A 20424-nucleotide genomic window follows, 5' to 3' on the forward strand; every position below is an offset into this window, starting at 1 on the left:
TATTTAACGAGACCAGTGGAGAAATGCACTGAGAGATCGTACATCTCTTGAAGCGTAGAACCGCGAAAGTCGAAAGAAAGACGTTTTTCAGCTGTTCTCCGTCATTTCAATTGTAATAATTAACCATACTTCTGATGCCCTCATGCCTAGAAGAAAGATGAATAGAAGATAAGAGATAATTTACCATAAATCGTTCAAATCATATCGGTTGTGTATGTAAAATGAGCTCTTGAATAGCGAGGGATAATAAATATTTTTCAATTTATTCAACATTAACGGTATAATGGAATTAAGTAAAAATTTAATTAAAGCTAGAAGACTGGCAAAATGAGAAAAGTTTAAAATAGAAGCATAGTCAAAGTTTTTTATATACTATATTATTCGTTATACTTTAGGTGCTTTACACAGCAGTTTCGATTTATATATTATCACGATCAAACTGAATTCAAATAGCATTAATTTTTACGTGTTCTTTACATATATATATATATAAAGTAATTGCAATTGGCAAAGCATCTTTATATTTAATTTTTATAACTTAAAACGTATATTTAGGTATATACAAATATATCTTCACATAAAAGTTTATAAAAATAAAATTAAATTATACTTGGACCGATCAGGATTACATGAATTAAACGCTGTACTAGTCGGCAGCTGTGAAATGTCTGTGCGCGGGACGCACTAATTTCTGTTCCAACATATCAAAGGAGATTTGTGCGCGACGAGTCGCATGCGTTCTTGCTGGCAAGCGCTGCCGATAGTGCCTCTAGTTAGGAGCTGCTCGTGGAATAGAGACATTACGTTTGCAGTTTAGATAAGAGGCACCGTGGCAGCGTGATGTCAAAGGAGCCCGCTCAGATATCTAGTTAGAGCTGAAATCACGATTTACAATAGAACTCTACCTTCGCAGATCAAAACGAGATATATGAGGCAACGGTCGATTGCACGTTGCGTGCGTTCGAAATGCATCTTAAAACGATAATAATTTTTGGTGCGATGGGATCAATCTGTTTAGTGAGTATTGGGACGTACACTTCGCATCTTCACTCGCACGTATTTTCAACAGCCGACTTTTGCTTAAAATTCAGTGTTGCGAAAGAAATCGTGTTTCTTGGATGTAAACGAACAAAGTAAATCAAGTTTGTTCAACGTGAAGCTATTTATTTTTCTAATGTAGGAAGATATCAACTCGTTGTTGGTTCAATATAAATTTATTTAAATAAATGAATATATACAGTAGTGTAGTTGAAGAGATCGAGAGATGTTAATTTATCCAACGTAATTTTTTTCTTTTCCGCGAACAAATTTTGTTACATTTTTTGATTACTATGTATCTTTTCTGTAATTATACTTCTGTAGTTACTTTGCGTGTAGAATAAAGTACCATAAAATATGACAACGACATATTGGTGAGCTGCAACAGAACATATATTTCTTGCAAATACGAAAATAAGAATTTTGGATACGCTCCATGCGCAATTGCTAATTTTACCGTTGCGAACCCTTTATAAGATGGCACGAATATACCACCGACTAATAATGTGGAAGTCTTCATGCTTCTGTGCATCATCAGCAAAAGCTGTTTTTGCATATATAGCGGAATCGAGTACCATCGAGAGCTGCATCTGTGACACCGTAGATTAATTCGTATCAATTCATATTATATTTAGTTAAAATCTTCTCTAAGTTGTACTCACATTTTCTCAAATATATTGTTGCTGTTATTTATGACTTTCTGACCCATGTGGTTGCCAATAAACATGTAGCAAAAATGACCGACAATGTATAAAATCGACGCGGTTGTATTACTGAGGTTACGTGCCAAAGCAAACCCGCTAAGCTACGGAACTCATATTTTTATTCTTAACATTCATTTGTAGCATGTTAATAATTCAATTGTTAATTTTAAAGACAACTTACGCGATATAAGTTAACGCTTAATGATGTTACACCCATAGGAATTGCAACGCAATAAATAGGTCCAAAAATGGATAGATAGATATCAATGTGCCTTGAATAGTGATCAAATCGTAATTCGAATTTAGATGCACACAAGATAATTATTAACTCGTAAAGAAATATTTATAATTCTGCATTATAATATACAAAAATATATAAAAAAGCAATATATTGAAAATATTTGTTTTCTATTGAAGAACATCTGTCAAGCTTATTCGTATTGGTAGAAAGATTTCAGGCTATAAAATAGTTTTGTATCTCAGAAAAAATCACGTTATTGTAAGAACTTTAAGAACTAATTCTTCTCGAAGGAAAAATCTTGTGAATTTTAATACTAACTTAAAGGCTCTTCGATGACTATCGACAGCCTCCGCGATGCTTTCAAAATTGTTAAATTGTCCCGAAGAGACTAACAAATTTATTTGGTTTTTATTCACCATACGTTCGATTCGATAACTGGAAGAATTTATTTATGTCATCATATATTAAGTCGAGAAAATATTTTCATACTTTTATTATTATCGCTTACAAATTTGTCACCTGGTGATCTGAAACATCGCACATGTATGTTGTATGTATATCATGTAGAATGTTTCTATGGATGCCAACGTAGTTGTACAGACGACGCTTATTAAGAATAAGTATACTATTAAAAAACACCTGTACTTCTCCTGATCGATAAAGTATTCCATCTCACTTGGAAGTTGCCGCGATTGACGCGATTCGTTCAATGGCATCACGATGTTGAGAATTTCGGACGAAAAAAATGTCATTGTAAATAATAATATCATTATGTACATTAATACTGTAAAAGTTCAATATTCAAATTTTAAACAATGTTATCTCTAATTTCGTAATTGTACAGTTTAATGTATTTTTCGATTACTCACTCATCCAAAATAATGTGAAGCGTCTTCCGATGCTGCCATTTTTATGCATAATTTCAAGTTCCTCTTCCTCTTTCATGGAATTCCAATCATATCGCACTTGTTTTATAAATTCCATTATCTACGATAAAACACCAATAATCCACGTATGTGTGTCTTAATTCTACTCGAGGGAAGACTATCGGATTTTAGAATATGCTTCATCGTTGTAAATTAGATCGTTGTTACAACAATCGAATTTATACTATCCGTAAACTTACTTTATCACCGTTACAAAATATATGAAAATATGTATGTACACAATACATATTAAGATTGGTAACCGATAGAAATTGAAAAAGATAATCCACGCTATATCCATTAGTGATAAGCGATGATAGCTGAAATTAAATACGCACTTTTCGCTAATCAATGATAAAATTTACGCAAGCATTTGTGCAATACATATGAAAATTTGTCTGTTTGACATTAATGTAATTCCTGAGTTTCGAAATATTGACATTGTTGCATAATTTAATAACAATAAGGTGTAAATACTAAACTAAAGAACTTGTATCATTGTTGTAAAAAAAATTCATGGCAAATGATAAATTAGAAGAAACTGGGATGTATAAAACGAATTATCAATTACATAATAATTAACGTAATTAAATAACGCAATAAAATCGTTATCAATAAGCAACTAATTATAAATAGAAATCGCATCTTTGCATCAACATCGCCCGATCGTAAATGACAAACCTGAAAAATAATACCAGAGAAGAGAAAGGGAGATAGAAGTATGCACTGGATGTATTTCGTGCGTTTATGACATTGCCATAGACCAAGGCATGTAAACACTATTTGATTGATTCTATAATAACGACTTCCAGCAAAGTCCATGCCTACACGACGATACTGTCCCCTTGACGGCTTACGTATAGAGTTGCGTTTTCACTGGCGCCCTTTGTACAATATTTTTATTTTATAAAATGCCATAAAATTGCACGTGGCATTAAAAATAATCTTCGCGAAAAGTATAGCATGATTATTATCGAAAATTTACCAAAAAAAATAACGTCGTCATTATATATAATAAGATAATAAGTAAAAGTGACGATGATTCGGCGAACTGCGTATAAATAATAAATTCAGCAGCAGTAAGGCATTCGTAAAGGTCTAATGGTGATAATACATAGTTCTCTTCATTTTTTTCACGCAGGCGCACTAGAATTCATCTTTTATCACTCGTTTCTTCTGTTTTCATTTTCGTGTGAACCGTCGCGTCAGTCATTTCTTGTAACAGTGAAAGAAAAGCTAACATAAGTATGTTACAAGTATGTTATCGTGAACACACTAATTGATAATGCAATATCAATTATATCATCTCGTGGAAGATCAATTCAAATTGAGGAATTATACGGGTAATAAGATATTATGTTTTTACATTCATTTTCTATCATTGTGCTGTCTGTTTTCTTTTCCAAATTTATACATGAATATCGGTCATATTTTATGACATAATAAAAAAAGAAAAAGTTAGTATTTTGCAGTTATCGCAAGTACTAACTAATAGTGCAATAGTGATTATATTATCTTGTGAAAGAAAATCAATCTAAAAATTCAGAGATAATACGGATAATACGATTATATTTTTACGTATTGTATTTCTACATCCATTTTCATACAAATTTTGTGTGTGTGTATGTTAGGAATAAATATTTATTAAGTGACTTGCTTTTGTATTATTATATTTATATTTCTAGCAAATCTATTATTGGCACTACCTGTTTTGTTATAAAGTCTTACGTAATTTCATGAATTTTATTTTACGGGTGGAATTAACGGACCGAAAGAATCATCATGAAATATGAAAGTGACGTGTTTAGAAGCTGAAACAAAAATTCTATACTAAAAAGCGAATCTAACGTTATTGTTCGATAAAAAAAATGATCAATCTTTTTAGTTTCAAGCTTCTACCGTGACAAATCCTTGTAACGACGGAATATACAAGCCACCAACGGCGATCTTGCAATGTCGCGTGCTTCTTTGCATCAGAAACAGCAATAACTTTTGACTTTCTAACGGAGCTACATACCATTGCGTGTTGTATCTATACGATTTATCGTAACTGATATATTCGAAACTGTCGTCTAATATATATACATTTTTCTCTAAAATAAATCTTACTCACATTCTATAAAAGATATTGCCGCTGTAATCGATTACTTGCTGTCCCAAATAATTGCAATAGAACATGTAGCCAAAATGAGCAATGACAAATATAAAACTAATAATCATCTTATAATAATCCTCGTTTATTACCAATTGAGAAAGCTGCAACACAAGAAAGCATATCACTTTTTTTACCAGAAATAAGTAAACCTTTCATTTATGGATACGATAGTGCAAATGCTGCATTAATAACATTAATGATTCCGTCTCATTAGCATCGGTATGTGTATATTTATAATTACTTACGCGATAGAGATTAATACTTCGCGATAGCACTCCCAACGGCAATAGCACTAAATATGACCATTTAAAATTTGACTCCGTCAATGCAGCGAATCTTGAATGACAACATATATAGGATAAATATGCGTAAATAAATATTGTTGACAATTATGCGACGATTTGCACGATTTTTTGCGTGAAATTTTATATTTTTTACTCATGTAAATTTATCGTATTGCATATTTTAAAAAGAACATATTGAACAAAAATTTCATTCAAATTAGTGAATTACGAACTCAATCGCTTTCTTGTATATTTTTATTCCACTGATTATCTTCTGACGTGTTACTAATTTCTTTTTACCAGAAGATGCCATATTTTGTACCATATTCTTATGCAATGCTTGTTCTATGCGAAAGCTGAAATTCATAATTTACGAAAATTTTACAAGTTCCGTTTAAATGAATTAATTTATATTGTAGAGCATTAAACTTTGCTTTACCTGGCTATTTCGAATAAACTACACGTATGTTGCGTGTATGACATATGAAGTGTATCGGTGGCTAACACTGTATTTATTGCACATAAAAGGAAAAGAAATACGTGCACTAAAATCGGTATAAAATACTTTTGCTGATTTATAAAATACTCGGTTAGAATCGGAAGCCGCGGTGATTGGGAGTCGTTTACAGCCGTTACCTCATTCAGAATAAAGTTTGTTAAGAATAATATCAAAACGACGGAAAGTAAAGATATATACAAGACCACTATAAAGATTGAAGTTAGACCAAATTCAAATTATAAAAGTTTAGCGTGCTTGAAAATTATTCTACATGTTGCTTACGTGTGCAAAATATAGTGAGAAATCTTCCGATAGCTGAATACTTTTTTATTATTTCTATTTCCTGTGCGTTATTTAATTCATTCCAGTCACACTACATCTCGATTCATAAGATCTTGCATCTACGTTCATCAGTTATTTATGACTTCTTCGAAAAAAATTTGAAATTGATATGATGTCTAATGTATTAATGTTGTGACTTTCGTATGTTCAAGCATATTAAATTATATTTTAATAAATAGATAATTCACGGAATACTGGAATGTAAGAATATGCAGCATAATATCCACATCGTATTCTGTCGTTATAAAAGTCGCAAACTGAAAATAATATTTTCCTCCATTTTAACTATTGTTTATAAGCATATTACTCAATTATTATTCATTTATTTAGTATCGGCAATTTGTTCAGCTACAATTGCTTGAAAGAAATTATTTAAAATATATAAATTTTAACTAAAATATATAAAAATTTTAACTAAATATCAGTACATTTATTACAAAATTTTAATAAAATAATGAAAATAATTTTAATACAATTGATATTTTTCAACACAAACTATACTATTTTCCATTTTGGTGTATTTTTCAGCGCATCATTAGCATATTCTTAATGTACATTTTTTAAATGTTTATACAAAACAATAATGATGCAAAAAAGAAGAATTAGAGAAACGAGATATTAAAGGGAATCGTCATACCTAAACTACAAAGCTGGATATTAGCATTACGGTTATAAATGTTATTAAAATATGCCTAGAAGTAGATTTTTGATACGGCCACAAGCCAACACATCTTTCTACGTATTTGAAATAATATGTTGGTATCGTATAGAATTATAACAGAATAATAAATTATAATTTTTATGTTCTGCTAGGGTCTATATTCAAGCGCCGAGTGAGAAGGATGTTATTACGTGTACTGGTGCAGCCAATTATTTTTTTTCTCAGCGTATTAAACCCGTTATTTTTTTCGTCACACCATGTATTAGATGTTACCCTTTTATATTCGATAGACGCAGGCGCAACTGCGACATTGCTCTCACGTATTTTCAACGTTTCGTCATTCTTATTCCAGACGCGACACGTTGCAGTACTCTTTCCCGTAGTGTATACTGTAATAGTGCTAACATAGTAATATCGTACCAGCTTAATAGAGACAATTTGTTATGCCATTATAATTATCTAAGCGTTGTGATGTAGCTGCCATACTTGGATATCACGAAGATTTATTCTGGATCACATCGAAATCATGTTGACTTAGTAAGCCGCCGTAAATTAGTAAATCGTTGATGTATTAGTTGTGATGTAATGCCGTGCTTAAAATTTATGTCATAAAAAAATCTGCGTTTTTTAATACTGTTTTCATTAAATGAGTCTTCAAAGTTAAAATTAGACTGTCAAATTATACAAATATGCTTTGTAAGTTCTAGAAATAATTGTAATAATAATAATGATATTTCCATGTAATAACGTTTTTATTTTGCAAAATTGATTAGTTTTTGAATTCTCGTAAGGGAATCGTCATACTTGAACTACAAGGCTGGATATTAGCATTACGGTTACAAGTATTATTAAAATATGCCTAGAAGTAGATTTTTGATACGGCCACAAGCCAACACATAGTAATAGAATTCGATTAATCGTGTAGTAACTCTTCATTATGTCATGCAGTCTTGCCATTTCAGTGCAAGTATCGTAATATTTTTGTGCCAAACTTCTTTTTCACGGGATACAATAGCATATTTTATCGTGTTTTATAATTGTATTTTTATTTTTCTACTTCTATTTGAAATAATATGTTGGTATCGAATTACAACAGAAAAAGAAATTATAATTTTGTCTTATATTCTGCTAACGTCTATATCCAATCATTGGGTGAGAAAAATTACTTGCACCGGTGTAATCGATTACTTTTTTGTCACGTTATGTTACCCTCTTATGTTCGATTGACGTAAACTCAATCGCAAAGTCGCTTTCACATATCTTCGACGACTCGTCATTCCTATTCGAAATGTTGCAGTATCTTCTTTACATTGTGTGTATTGAATAGTGTTGATATATTATAATATCCCCAGTAAGTCAAATATTAGCAATGTTGGTAAATTGACGGTAAACTTGATGAAAATTTGATCAAATTTGCGATTAATCTACCAACATATTGCTAACTTTTGCTTACTGTGTCGTACGAAAATAATTAGAAAAGTTGTTACGTGATTATCTTTAACACGTGATGTGGTTGCTATGTTCGGGTACTACAATGATTTTTTTATGGTGTAACAATAGTACTTAAAATTTATTGTGTCGTAAGAAATTTGTGTTTGTTAATATTATTATTAAATTAGTTTTTGCAAACATGAAGAAAAAATATTATTATAATAGTATTATTTCTACATAATAATGCTCCATTTTGCAAAATTTATTAATTTTACTATCTTCGGAGAAAAATGTCGGAATGATACTTTAGCAATGTTTAACTTTTTTTTAAACATTGCTTTTTTTAAATATTGGTCGTTAACGTTATATTATATCGAATAACAAAAAACCAATTTTTTATTATAATACCGGCGCAATTAACGAATTTCATCAAAAGTCATCTGCTGCCAAAAAAAAAAAATTTATCTTTGTATATAAGAAACATTAATTGACACAGTTTTTTTTTGAACAATCTGCTTTAGTTTTATGTTGGTTTTGTATTATTACATTACAATTGCAACAAGTATATCAAAATTACTAGCATCGTGAAGTCCTATGTGCTCAACTAATGATAAATTCTTTTTACGAGCATGTTCAACGGAGAGAATAAATTACCATAAAGTATGAAAGTGACATGCTGGAAAGCTAAAACAAAAATTTTATACTTAAGATAATCTATATTCATAAAAGATTATTGTTAGATACCGAGATTTTTACCGTAGCGAATCCTTCTAACGATGGAATGAACAAGCCACCAATGACGATCGTGCAGTGTCGCATGCTCCTTTGCATCATAAGTAATAATAATTTCTGCACTTTCAACGGAGCCATGTACCACTGTACGTTGTATCTATAGCATATATTACATCGGAAACTCGTAATTGAATTTCGATATTGCCGCCCAACAAATTTATTCCTCTCTAATGTACATGTTACTCACATTCTCTGAAAGATATCGCTGCTATGATCGATCACTTCCTGCCCTAGATAGTTGCAAAAGAACATGTACCAAACATGACCGAGGACAAGCAGAAACGTAGAAATAATCTCGTGGTAATCCTCAGTCATTATCAGTCGAGAAAGCTGCGATCATATACAGACGATCAGTTTGTTTTCGCGTGGAATGCAGACCTTGCATCTACGAATACGATCGTGTACGCAGGTGTTGCGCTCGCAACGTCTAATCCAAGATACATTAATTACCCAGCTCATTAATATCGTACAACAAATCAATAATTACTTACGCGGTAAAGATTAATGCTTTGCGTCAGTACGCCCATCGGCAACACCAAGAAATACGCCAATGTAAAATTCGCTTTCGACATTTCGATAAACCTTGGATAACAATATGCGTAAAATAAACATATATGAATGTTGGCAATTGCGCGTATTGACGTATTCATGTGATTTCACATGTGGAATTTTATACTTTATAAAATACTTTCGAGTTATCGGAAGATTAATGACTTGATAAGAAATCATAATGTGCAATGCAAAAGAAATTTTTTCAAACAAATTAATAGTTACGAACTCGATTGCTTTCCTGTGTATATTGATCGCATTGATTAACCCTTGATGTACGATCGAGTTTCTTTCAGTAGTGGATACTGCAACTCGCGTTACACCCTCGTGCAACGCTTGTTCTATGCGATAGCTAAAATATAACACAGCTTGCAAACTTCATTAAAATTGGTTTAAAGTTGAACACAGTTTACCTGACTATTTGGAATAATCCGCATGCGTGTTGCGTGTACGACATGTAAATAGTTTCGGTAGCTATCATGGTAGACAGTCCACATAAAACGCAAAGGAATATGTGTAACAAAAGCGGGAGAAAATATTTTTGCTCATCTACAAAATACTCGAGGCTGACCGGCAGTCGTGAATGAGATTCGTTTACAGCCGTTACGTTATTTAGAAGAAAATTTGACAAAAGGTACACAAATATGAAGCTGAATATAGATAAATAGATAAAAGCTGCAATGGTTAAAGTAAGTTTGAACTTAGTCTGAATCATTATAGAATTCAGCGTGCGGAACAATTATTCGAGGCGCTTACATGTCGAAATCAATGTAATGAATCTTCCGATAGCTGAGTACTTTTTTATTATTTCAATTTCCTGCGTGTTGTTTAATTCATTCCAGTCGCAGCGTACTCGCTCCATAAGATCTCTCATCTATTAATACTGATATTCATTATTTTTTCCCAAAATTATTCGAAATAGGTTGATATCAAACGTGCTTACTTTTTTTATATTTTTGCAAAGAACATTATATTTTAACGCGTAGCTCATCCATGGAATACTGAACGCGAGAACTTTCAGAAGAAGGTCCACATCGTAATCTGTTGTGATAAAGGTCGTGAGCTGAAAGTTATATTTTTCTTTAGTTATTAAGCCTTGCATGTTAACGTTAATGCCAAGTCTCCTAGTTGGAATAATTTTGCAGTGGCTTTGCAGATATTAAAAATACGCATAAATACGAAAAATTTCTCCAATGAAACTTATCAAAACGCTTTACTATTATAACTTTATGACAAACGAGAAACAACACCTGTTTATTAAGATTAATTATGCATCCAATTTTTTAGCGAACTTTATTTAATTTTTTCATCAAATAACAATAGTTTGAAAAAAAAGATTGCTTATGATAGATATAAAATTTAAATGGAATTGCCATACCTGAAATGTTACGCTGGAATAAAGTATTACCGTTATAAATGTTACGAGAACATATCTGAAACTAGATTTTTGATACGGCCACAGACCGACACATGATAATAGAATCCGATTAATTGCGTAATACCTATTCACTACGCAGGCCATCTTGATGCAAATATCACAATGCGTTTGTATTAAAATTTTTTTAAAGAGCTCCTTTCTATCTACGCTTGTTTTATCGTCCATTATAATTCCGATAAAACTTCTGATATTTGAAAATATCGCTTGAAATTACGAAATTGTGTGGATAATTGGTGCAACTTATAGCTTACACTTGAATAGCGACCATATTTAAATATTTGCAACAAGAATAGAATGTTATTAGATGTGTATAGCCGATTATTTCTTTTTCAGCCTCGCATATGTTTTATATTTGGCATTACCCTCTTACGTTCGATCGACGCAAGCGCAATTGCAAAGTCGCCTTCACACATTTTCGATGTCTTCTCATTTCTATTCGAGACGTGAAGCGTTACAGTACGTTCCTTGAGGCGCGCTGATATAACATCGTGCGAATTTAACTAGAAAAGTTACTATGCTATTATAATTATACAAATGTGATGCGTGCATTATCAGAGTGTCGGATAATACTTATTATATAGTGATGAATGTTTGGTGAATATTTCGAAACCAGCTTATGTCTCACAACTGTGAATTAATAAGCCACTGTACTGTTGACGCAATACAGTAATTGCGCTGCACTAATGTAATTGCAATTAAAATTCACTACAGATTTGTGTTTCACAGCGCTTTCTACTAAATTAATTTCGGCTGTTAAAATTAAACTGTCAAGATATTAACACATTTTTCAAAAATACTTCGTAATATTCTATCTGGTTATTGCATAACATTTCGTTTTGCAGAACTCATAGATTTTATACATATTGCGGAAAAAGATATCAGGACGATATTATAAAATAATATTTGCCTTCTTCCAAGAATACTGCTTGACTGTTAACATTTCATTAGCTATTAATTCTTATTCTAATATCAATGCAATCAACAAGTTTCATTAAAATACATCTTTCTTTGTACGTCCTATTTGGAAAAGTGATACAGTTCGCGCGCAATTTCCCTCCCTTTTGTTCTCTTGTTCTAAAACATCCAGGTGCTTTCTTTTCATATTTTTCGTAGTAGGACGTTTTTAACGATGTTAGTGGATGGAATAAATGGGAACGTGGAAACTGCATCCACCTGGTGAGACGAAAAAAGAATATAGATGTCGGATCATTTACCGCGGATATGAAACTGCTGCGTAATGTAAAAAATTTCTTGTTCTATTTTATTTTTAAAATTTTATTTTCTGTATTCTATTTTTAATATTTTGTATATTCTTTTGATATATATGTATGCAAATGTGAATAGATTCGTATATCATGTTTTTGTCTGCAAATGGGTAGAAATTATTTGCACATTGTGATAATGATATACAGATATACAGATTATATACAGCTATTTCAGATCGACATTACATATACACGTGTTTTTTTAAATGTGAAAAAAAATATTTTATATAATATTCTTAATGTGTAAATTATTTCAAGTTGATTATATTCCTTAATTAAGAAGCAGATAGTTGTTTGATGGTTCAGTGCTTTCAATCATCACAAACGCTAATCTTTTAAATCATTTCTAATATGTATTAAATAATGTAATTTATTGAAAACCGTTAAAATTCTTCTGGCATTTACGTCTATCTTTACATTTATCTATTGAAAGAATCAAATGCTACAATTGAACAGTGAATGGTGTACAAATTAATATTATATCGTGAGCAATATATTTAGTATAATCATACTACAGTGAATCCTAAGACATTAATTCCATCGTTTCAACAGCATAAATCTTTCATGTCTTCTCGTATTTTGATGATCAGATTAGAAGAGTAGTTGTCGGTTTGAAAATTGTCGTCCACGATATTATGTGCAACGTCCACAAGAGTATTAAAGACTTACTGACGAAAAAAGCATGAAATAAGACAACGAGGTGCTGAAAATCTAGAATATAGATTGTTTTATTAGAATTAGTTTCATGAATTTGTTAAACCAAGACGGAATATCGCAATCGATAGCAAACTAAATTTTCGAGTATCTCTCATTACACCATCAAATCAAATTTATTGTATTTAATTGTTGAAATTGTTTACTTGGATTACAACTTATTACGTAAACATCACTAAGACTGTAGTTTAAAATTAATCAAATATATTGTAATATTGTTATATTTAACTTACACCTAATATTATTTTACAATAATTTATACAAACTTTTGGTATATTGCTTACCGAAGCAAAGCATTCGAGTGACCCTTCGAACATACCGCATAAAGTAAATTTACTAGACTTCATGCTTCTTTGCATTATGAAATAGAGTAATTTTTGTAAATGCACAGGGACTGAATGCCAAGGTAACTGACATCTATGAATAATAGTAATATTTCATATCATTTATTTTAGGCAGTTTTATTTCAAATCTCTCTCTGTCAGATTTAAAAATAGTACTTACGTTGTGTAAAATACTTGGTCACTTATATTTGTTGTATACTGTGCTATAGCGTTATTCAGAAACATATAAAAAAAATGAACGATGACAAATATTCCAACCATAATTAATTCTTCTACGTCTTTTTTAAGCATTGCTTGATTCAACTAGAGCGTGCAAGCAAACAATTTTTATCATCAATTTTTGATTTTGTGTACGATATAGATAGCACACAATAACTTACACGAAACAGGTTGATACTTAGAGAAAGCACACCCAGTATAAGTAAGAGGAAAAAAGATATTTCGAAGGAAGAGTTGAACATCTCAAAATACCTTAATAACATTCCAATATTAACGGAATTTTTATAAATTCAATGTTAATCATAGAGTATATACCTATTATTTATTTAGATTATCTTTATTATGTCTATTATTTAGATTATCTCAGATATTAATATTTAAACTGCAGTTTGTTATTTTTTATTCCGATCTTCTTGTGACATTAAGAAATTAGAAAAATGATATTTAACATAACATGCGCGCGCGTATAGTACGTACTCATAAGCTTTATTATGCATAAATATCACGTTGATTATATTCGTATAATATTTCTTATTCCTTTCCGAGACAGAAATATATAATTCGCAGTCGAATATATGCTGTATACGAAAGCTAGAAGAAGGAAGTACACATATTAGTAATTATGTTCAGTGCAATGAGAGATATCTTCGTAAAAATGTGCTGCAATATAAAATTAATAAAAAGTCAGACAGACTTTGACATTTTCAAGCATTTGAACTTAATTCCTCTGCTTTGAACATTACCTTGTAATCTGGAATAGCCCGACAATATGAACCGCGTATATTGCGGACAATGACTCTGTAGCCCATATAATAGTCGTTTCCAAGAAGAGCGCCACTGTCATATGTATGTATATCGGAACGAAGTACTTTTCTTGATCGAATAAATATGTAGCTACACCTAAAAGGTTGCACGGACGCGATTCGTTCAAGGGCGCAAATATATCAAGAAGTTTCGGTAAAATTTGTATTATTAAAAACATAATTGCGTTTAAGTACATCCCTGTAAAAATGTATCAAATTGAATATAAAGATGTATTAATATCGGAAAAAATACAAGAGATCAAGTAGCGCGAAATTATAAAAGTAAAGATACATATGTGTTTATATTGACATTAAATATAAATTTTCATATTCACATTTTATGGCGCATAAAAGTAATTATTTTACAATGTATTAAAAAGAATTTTATACCTGCGGCAAAAATTATTAATGCAGTCCCCATTATGGCAGATCGATGTAAAATTTTTAATTCCGCTTCACATTTGATTGTATCCAAATTATATTTTATTTGTTCTAATAGTTTCGTTAGCTATCGTTATCAATAATAATAATTGCATATACTACTTTATTTTAATATTTTTTTATTTATTAAACAAAATAGGAAATGTTTAAATACAGTTATTTAGTTCAGATATGCTTAGATGTTGCTATTGCAAAATTTGAATAAAATATTAAATGTATAAACTTTAAAACAATGTGCAGTATTTATAATGTCTGAAACAAATATGACTTACATCTTTAGCTTTTATGCAAAATGTAGCATATTTCAGAGAGAATACTAAACAAGGTATAGCGAATGATAGAACTTCAAGAAGGGACTCCATGTTAGATGTGTCTATTATAATCCTTTTCCACTAAAAAAAATTTTTATTAATAAAACTTTCATATATATATTATATATATTTTCTCTATATTCTATATTCTAAAATCTATATTCTAAAATCAAAGAAAAAAAAAGTTTGAGTCCTCAGTCAATACAATCATATATTTATTTTGTTAAAAATATAGTCAATAAAAAAATTGTTTATTTGCATTAATAAATGCATAAACTTAAATAAATTTTATTCATTTTTTATCATTACGCTGTTTCTAAAACTAAAATTAAAAGAGAATAAAAACAGAGATATATACCTGCGCACATATGGAAAATGCCAACAGTAGAGTGCAAAATATTCTCTTAATATATCTAAACTTTGATTTATTCGGCCATAAACCGATTAAAGTTAACATGTTTCGAATTATCTTGATGGAGTATTTGTTAGCGAAGTTCAAGAAACGGAATATTTGGTCCATCTTATTCTCACGAAGGTAAAAGCAAGAGTGCGCGACAGAATGCCAAGAAACCTCATAATTTTACTTTTCCTTATATTTTATGAAAAACTTTCGCTTTTCGATTTAGAATTTTTTGCACTTTTCTTCAACTATTATGTGAAATTACGGAAGTAACAGATGGCAAATAGCAATAGAAAAGTTTATCTAGCGAGGGAAAAGAGTCGATAATAAGCCGATCGATGCACTTTGCTTCCCAGATGTGCCCTCGTAATTGCGAAAATATGAACGGTAAAGCAAATATCGTCCCGCAAAGTGTGCAAATAAGATAATAATATAAAAAAAAATTCTTTCTCCAGAAGTTGACGCAAGCGCTTTCGTCCTCTTGCGCTAACGATCGTCCCTCAGTTCTGCTCGAGTCACCTTCCGGATAACGAGCACAGATAATGCTCCATTCGATTGCAAGTTGAATAGAAAGAAGACTAAGTGTCGGAAGCGTAGATATTATGATTATGAAACACGATTTTAACAGAATTTTTCAAGGTAATATGTTGTTCGTGTGCATGTTCAGTTTCAGTTTGCTTGTCCTATAGCACACAAATTATTAAATGAGTTAATTTATACGTACATATGTCTATTTAAAAAAAAGTAGCACTCCAAATTTTTATACATTTCTGTTTTAATAACGTGAAAAAGGGAATTATTATAATTAAATTAATGTTTTATATACTAGGAAAAAATATAACACTTAATAATTAACGTAATAATAAATGATAAAAATGATCAATTAAAAATAAGAAAATTAAAAAAGAGATTGTTTCATCAAAGTTTTAAATTAAGTTATTTATTAAAAATACGTTGTCAAAATTAATACGATTTTGTGAATTTCATGTAATATTATGCGTATCGTAAAAAATTGTAACTGTGATGAATATCTTTCACAATTGTTGTTCTCATTGTACGGAGCATAAAACCATGAAAAAAGAAAGCAATAAACTCATGGCCTAAAATAAAAAGTTATTCTTTATGCAGTTAATCAATAGGGTCAGAATATATTTTCGTTAATGCCGTGATTTCTTACCGCGGCTAAACCTTCCAAGGACGGACTGAAAAGACCACCAGCATCAACTCTGTAAGTTTTCGTATTTTTTTGTAGCAAGAAAAATATCAATTTTTGTATTTTCAATGGGGCATCATACCATTGCGTGCTGCATCTGTATGATTATAAGAGAGAATTAATTAATCTCCAAATAACTTTTATAAACAAATTATATGTATTTTAAAATTGCAAAAATTTAAATACAAATTTCTTCAAAGCATATTAATAGTTGTACTACCTACAATGCTTGGTGTATATGGCTGCCGCAATTTATAAATTGTTGCCCAGCAAAATTGCCCGCAATTATGAACAAAAAATGGAAGAATGTAAAAACAGCAAATTTAAGAGTTTCTAAAATTTCTTGTTTCATTGTTATCATCCAAAATAGCTATAAGAAAAATCAACCCTTAATTGCAAATAGCTTATAAAGTTAATGATAAGGACGCCTACTATGTGATGCTCTACTCACGTGATAAAGATTAACGCTTGCCGAACATAAAGCTATTGTAAACACAATTAGGTACGATACCCCAAAACTTGCTACTAATAATTCTGAAAATCTAGTAAAAAAAAATTTTTTTTATTTATTCAGAATAATATATCACGCAATTGAAAAACACAATTTTAAAATTCTCTCTCTCTCTCTCTCTTGTGATTATTATCACTTATAATTTCAAATAATTTTTTAACATATGCAAGTAAAATTGTATTCAAACAAAAAAATTGCAAAAATTGCGATAATTATTTCTGAATCTTGCCAGCATTAATAGAAAACGTGCAAAAGATAATTTTGAAATTTGTAGCATACTGACTCCATCGCTCTTCTATGCATGTTCACTGCAGCAACTATTTTGTGTTGAAGTATGATACATTTTTTTTCCACACATATTTGTAGATTATTGTCATTTAACATACGTTCCATACGATAACTATAAAATTCTGTATGTCACAAAAGATATCAGATATGTGATATATACAATAAATTGAATTTAATACTTTCTCCGCCAAGCTAATTCTGCGGGGAGTGTACTTTTCAAATTGGACCATGCGGAAACATACGCATCACTCAAATACGGATGGCAGTTAAAGTATTAATAAATAAGATCATGCGTATATACTAGGTGCGCAACTAAGTTTCCGGGTTTCACACATGAATGGCGCTAACGATACATGTAGTCGATATACATGTCTAAAGTTGTGTTTTTTTATTAACTTGGACATCTGTCAACAATAACCAGTCATAATACCAACACATATTGCAACGCAAAAATATTTTTTCTAACAATAAAGATGTCGAGTTTTGTGCCAAATAAACAGCATTTGCGGGAAGCTTTGCTTTTCTGCTTCAACTTGAAAGAAAATGCAGCTGAAGCACGCCGTTTGCTTGAGAAAGCCTACGGCGAACATGCACAATCGAAAACTACTTGTGAAGATTGGTTTAAACGCTTTAGAAATGGCGATTTCGACACTGAGGACAAGGAGCGCTCCGGAAGACCAAAAACATTTGAGGACGCCGATCTGCAAGCGTTATTGGATGAAAATGATACGCAAACACAAGACAACAACAACTGATAAATTTGAACCATGCATTGCTCGAAAAACGGCCAGAATGGGACACGAGACACGAACGAGTGATATTGCAGCACGACAACGTTCCGTGCCATCGCACTTCCATCGTCCAGGACACCATCAAAACGCTGAAATGGGATCTGCTACCGCACCCGCTGTATTCACCAGACCTGGCCCCTTCCAATTATCACTTGTTCCGGTCGATGGCACATGGCTTAGCTGGGCTACACTTGGCCAATTTCGAAGAAGTGCAAAACTGATTGGATAAATGGTTTCGATGCAAAGACGCGTCGTTTTATCGTCGCGGTATTCATGTATTGCCAGAGAGATGGCAAAAATGTGTAGCTAGCGAGGGACGATACTTTGAATAAACCGTTTTTTGTATTTCTCTTGAAATTTTCCATTTTGCATTGATAAAAAAAAACCCGGAAACTTAATTGCGCACCTAGTAATAAATATTGATTTTATTATAAACTATATTATTTGATTAAATATTAATCACGTGCTCTAAACATTCAAATAATAAGTACAGATGAAATACGAGAAAATTAAGTCAATAAATTTTACAAATAAAATGTTCTATAAATTAATATTAATCATATTTCCTTAATACAATTTAATATAACAGATGAAAGTAATTAAAAGCAATGAAAAAAATTATTTAGTAACAGAAATTATTTTACTTATTAGTTACCTAGCAATTTCAAACAATCCAAAAGCATGTACTGCGTTTGTTAATGAAAACGATTCAGTAGCTACTCCAGTAGTGACTGAAACGAGTATTCCTATATTTACATGTATTGCTACAATATGAAAATATTTTTGCTCATCGATAAAATATTCCGCTATAAGCAAAAGTGAACGCGGACGAGACTCATTTAATGGCAATATGATATCAAGTAAGCTTGGCATATATTGCATTAATATAAAGATGATACATCCAACATAAACACACACTAAAATTTTTTAATTTTATTATTTAATTAGAGAATAATCATACACACATCATAAGAGAAAATGTCAAAATTATTTGTTATGTTAAATACAGTGAATTTAATAATTTAATAAAACTTAATCACTGTGTCATTCTAAACAGTTTAAAATTGATAGAAAGTGAGTAATTAAGAATATATTCGCCACTTACGTGCTATGATCACCGTAAACAGTCTTCCGAGACTAGCATATTTGTGCATTATATCTATCTCTTGATCGTCCGTCAAAATGCTCCAATTATTCCGAACATGTTTCCGGAATTCTCTTAGCTTATTAATATATATGACAAATATTATCATACAATTAATTTTATAATATGTTATATTATTGTTGAACTTACATTTTTCACAATAGCATAAAATGCGACGTATTTGGTAGCCCATATCATAATCAATAACACCAAGCACAATACCTTCAGAAGAAGATTGGGATTGTATTCCGAAGTATATAATTTCATCAACTGTGAAAGTAACACTTATTCATGCGCAAAAATAATCTTATTTATAGAAAATGCCTATTAATGTTTCTTTTAATTATGTACCAAATTAAATATTTCGGATACCTATAAATGTTATTTTCACTAAAGAAAATAATTATATTAGTAATTCTTTGAACAAAACAAACAAATGAAACATATAAAACATATAAAAATATGAAAGTCTATATTTTATTAAGTAGCATGTTAAAATAAAATCATTATGTGCTTACAAAAATGTGATATTTATATGTTATGATCAGTATAGAACTGTTATATAACGAAAATAAATGCAAATAAAAATAACACAAGTACCTGAGCACCTATAAACGTTATGTATATCAATAATGAAAATGCGACTTTGATTTGCCTAATGTAGAAATTCTCATATGGCCAGAACCCAATCAATGATAAAAGAATGTGGTTAAGTTTATAGTACTGTTCTTCAGGGTACTCCATCTTAGGCGACAGTCGGAGCGTCACTGAACACTTATAGTAGTCTATAGAAATTTTTTCTCCCTTATCCTCTGTCATGTTCACATAATTATTTTATATATCTTTTTATTCTCAACTTTTCTACCTTTGCGACAATTTAATGTATGAGCAATAAAAGCTATATTTATGATTTGGATACA

The 20424-nt window shown here is 30.8% G+C and overlaps 2 protein-coding genes across 2 annotated transcripts; both read right to left on the bottom strand.

Moving 5' to 3' along the window:
- Nucleotides 1–1195: 1195 nt before the first annotated feature.
- On the bottom strand, nucleotides 1196–4780 carry LOC137000119 (uncharacterized). Its single transcript, XM_067355927.1, has 8 exons — nucleotides 3591–4780; nucleotides 3110–3229; nucleotides 2853–2970; nucleotides 2503–2767; nucleotides 2302–2418; nucleotides 1924–2014; nucleotides 1701–1843; nucleotides 1196–1628 (listed from the first exon to the last, which is right to left on the bottom strand). Exons 1-8 carry the CDS (start codon nucleotides 3729–3731, stop codon nucleotides 1349–1351), a joined length of 1275 nt encoding a protein of 424 aa, XP_067212028.1. The 5' UTR covers nucleotides 3732–4780; the 3' UTR covers nucleotides 1196–1348.
- Nucleotides 4781–7825: 3045 nt separating this feature from the next.
- On the bottom strand, nucleotides 7826–20336 carry LOC137000204 (uncharacterized). Its single transcript, XM_067356158.1, has 26 exons — nucleotides 20105–20336; nucleotides 19655–19774; nucleotides 19466–19583; nucleotides 19016–19277; nucleotides 17565–17681; nucleotides 17222–17312; nucleotides 16995–17140; nucleotides 16702–16867; nucleotides 15516–15728; nucleotides 15119–15238; nucleotides 14796–14913; nucleotides 14346–14604; nucleotides 14080–14193; nucleotides 13764–13854; nucleotides 13544–13686; nucleotides 13324–13456; nucleotides 11431–11560; nucleotides 11001–11263; nucleotides 10566–10685; nucleotides 10379–10496; nucleotides 10036–10297; nucleotides 9852–9974; nucleotides 9565–9655; nucleotides 9261–9403; nucleotides 9038–9170; nucleotides 7826–8965 (listed from the first exon to the last, which is right to left on the bottom strand). Exons 1-26 carry the CDS (start codon nucleotides 20321–20323, stop codon nucleotides 8915–8917), a joined length of 3864 nt encoding a protein of 1287 aa, XP_067212259.1. The 5' UTR covers nucleotides 20324–20336; the 3' UTR covers nucleotides 7826–8914.
- Nucleotides 20337–20424: the final 88 nt, after the last annotated feature.

This window comes from Linepithema humile, chromosome 5, assembly GCF_040581485.1.
Source record: "Linepithema humile isolate Giens D197 chromosome 5, Lhum_UNIL_v1.0, whole genome shotgun sequence".
In the NCBI taxonomy this organism is placed as follows: Eukaryota; Metazoa; Arthropoda; class Insecta; order Hymenoptera; family Formicidae; genus Linepithema; species Linepithema humile.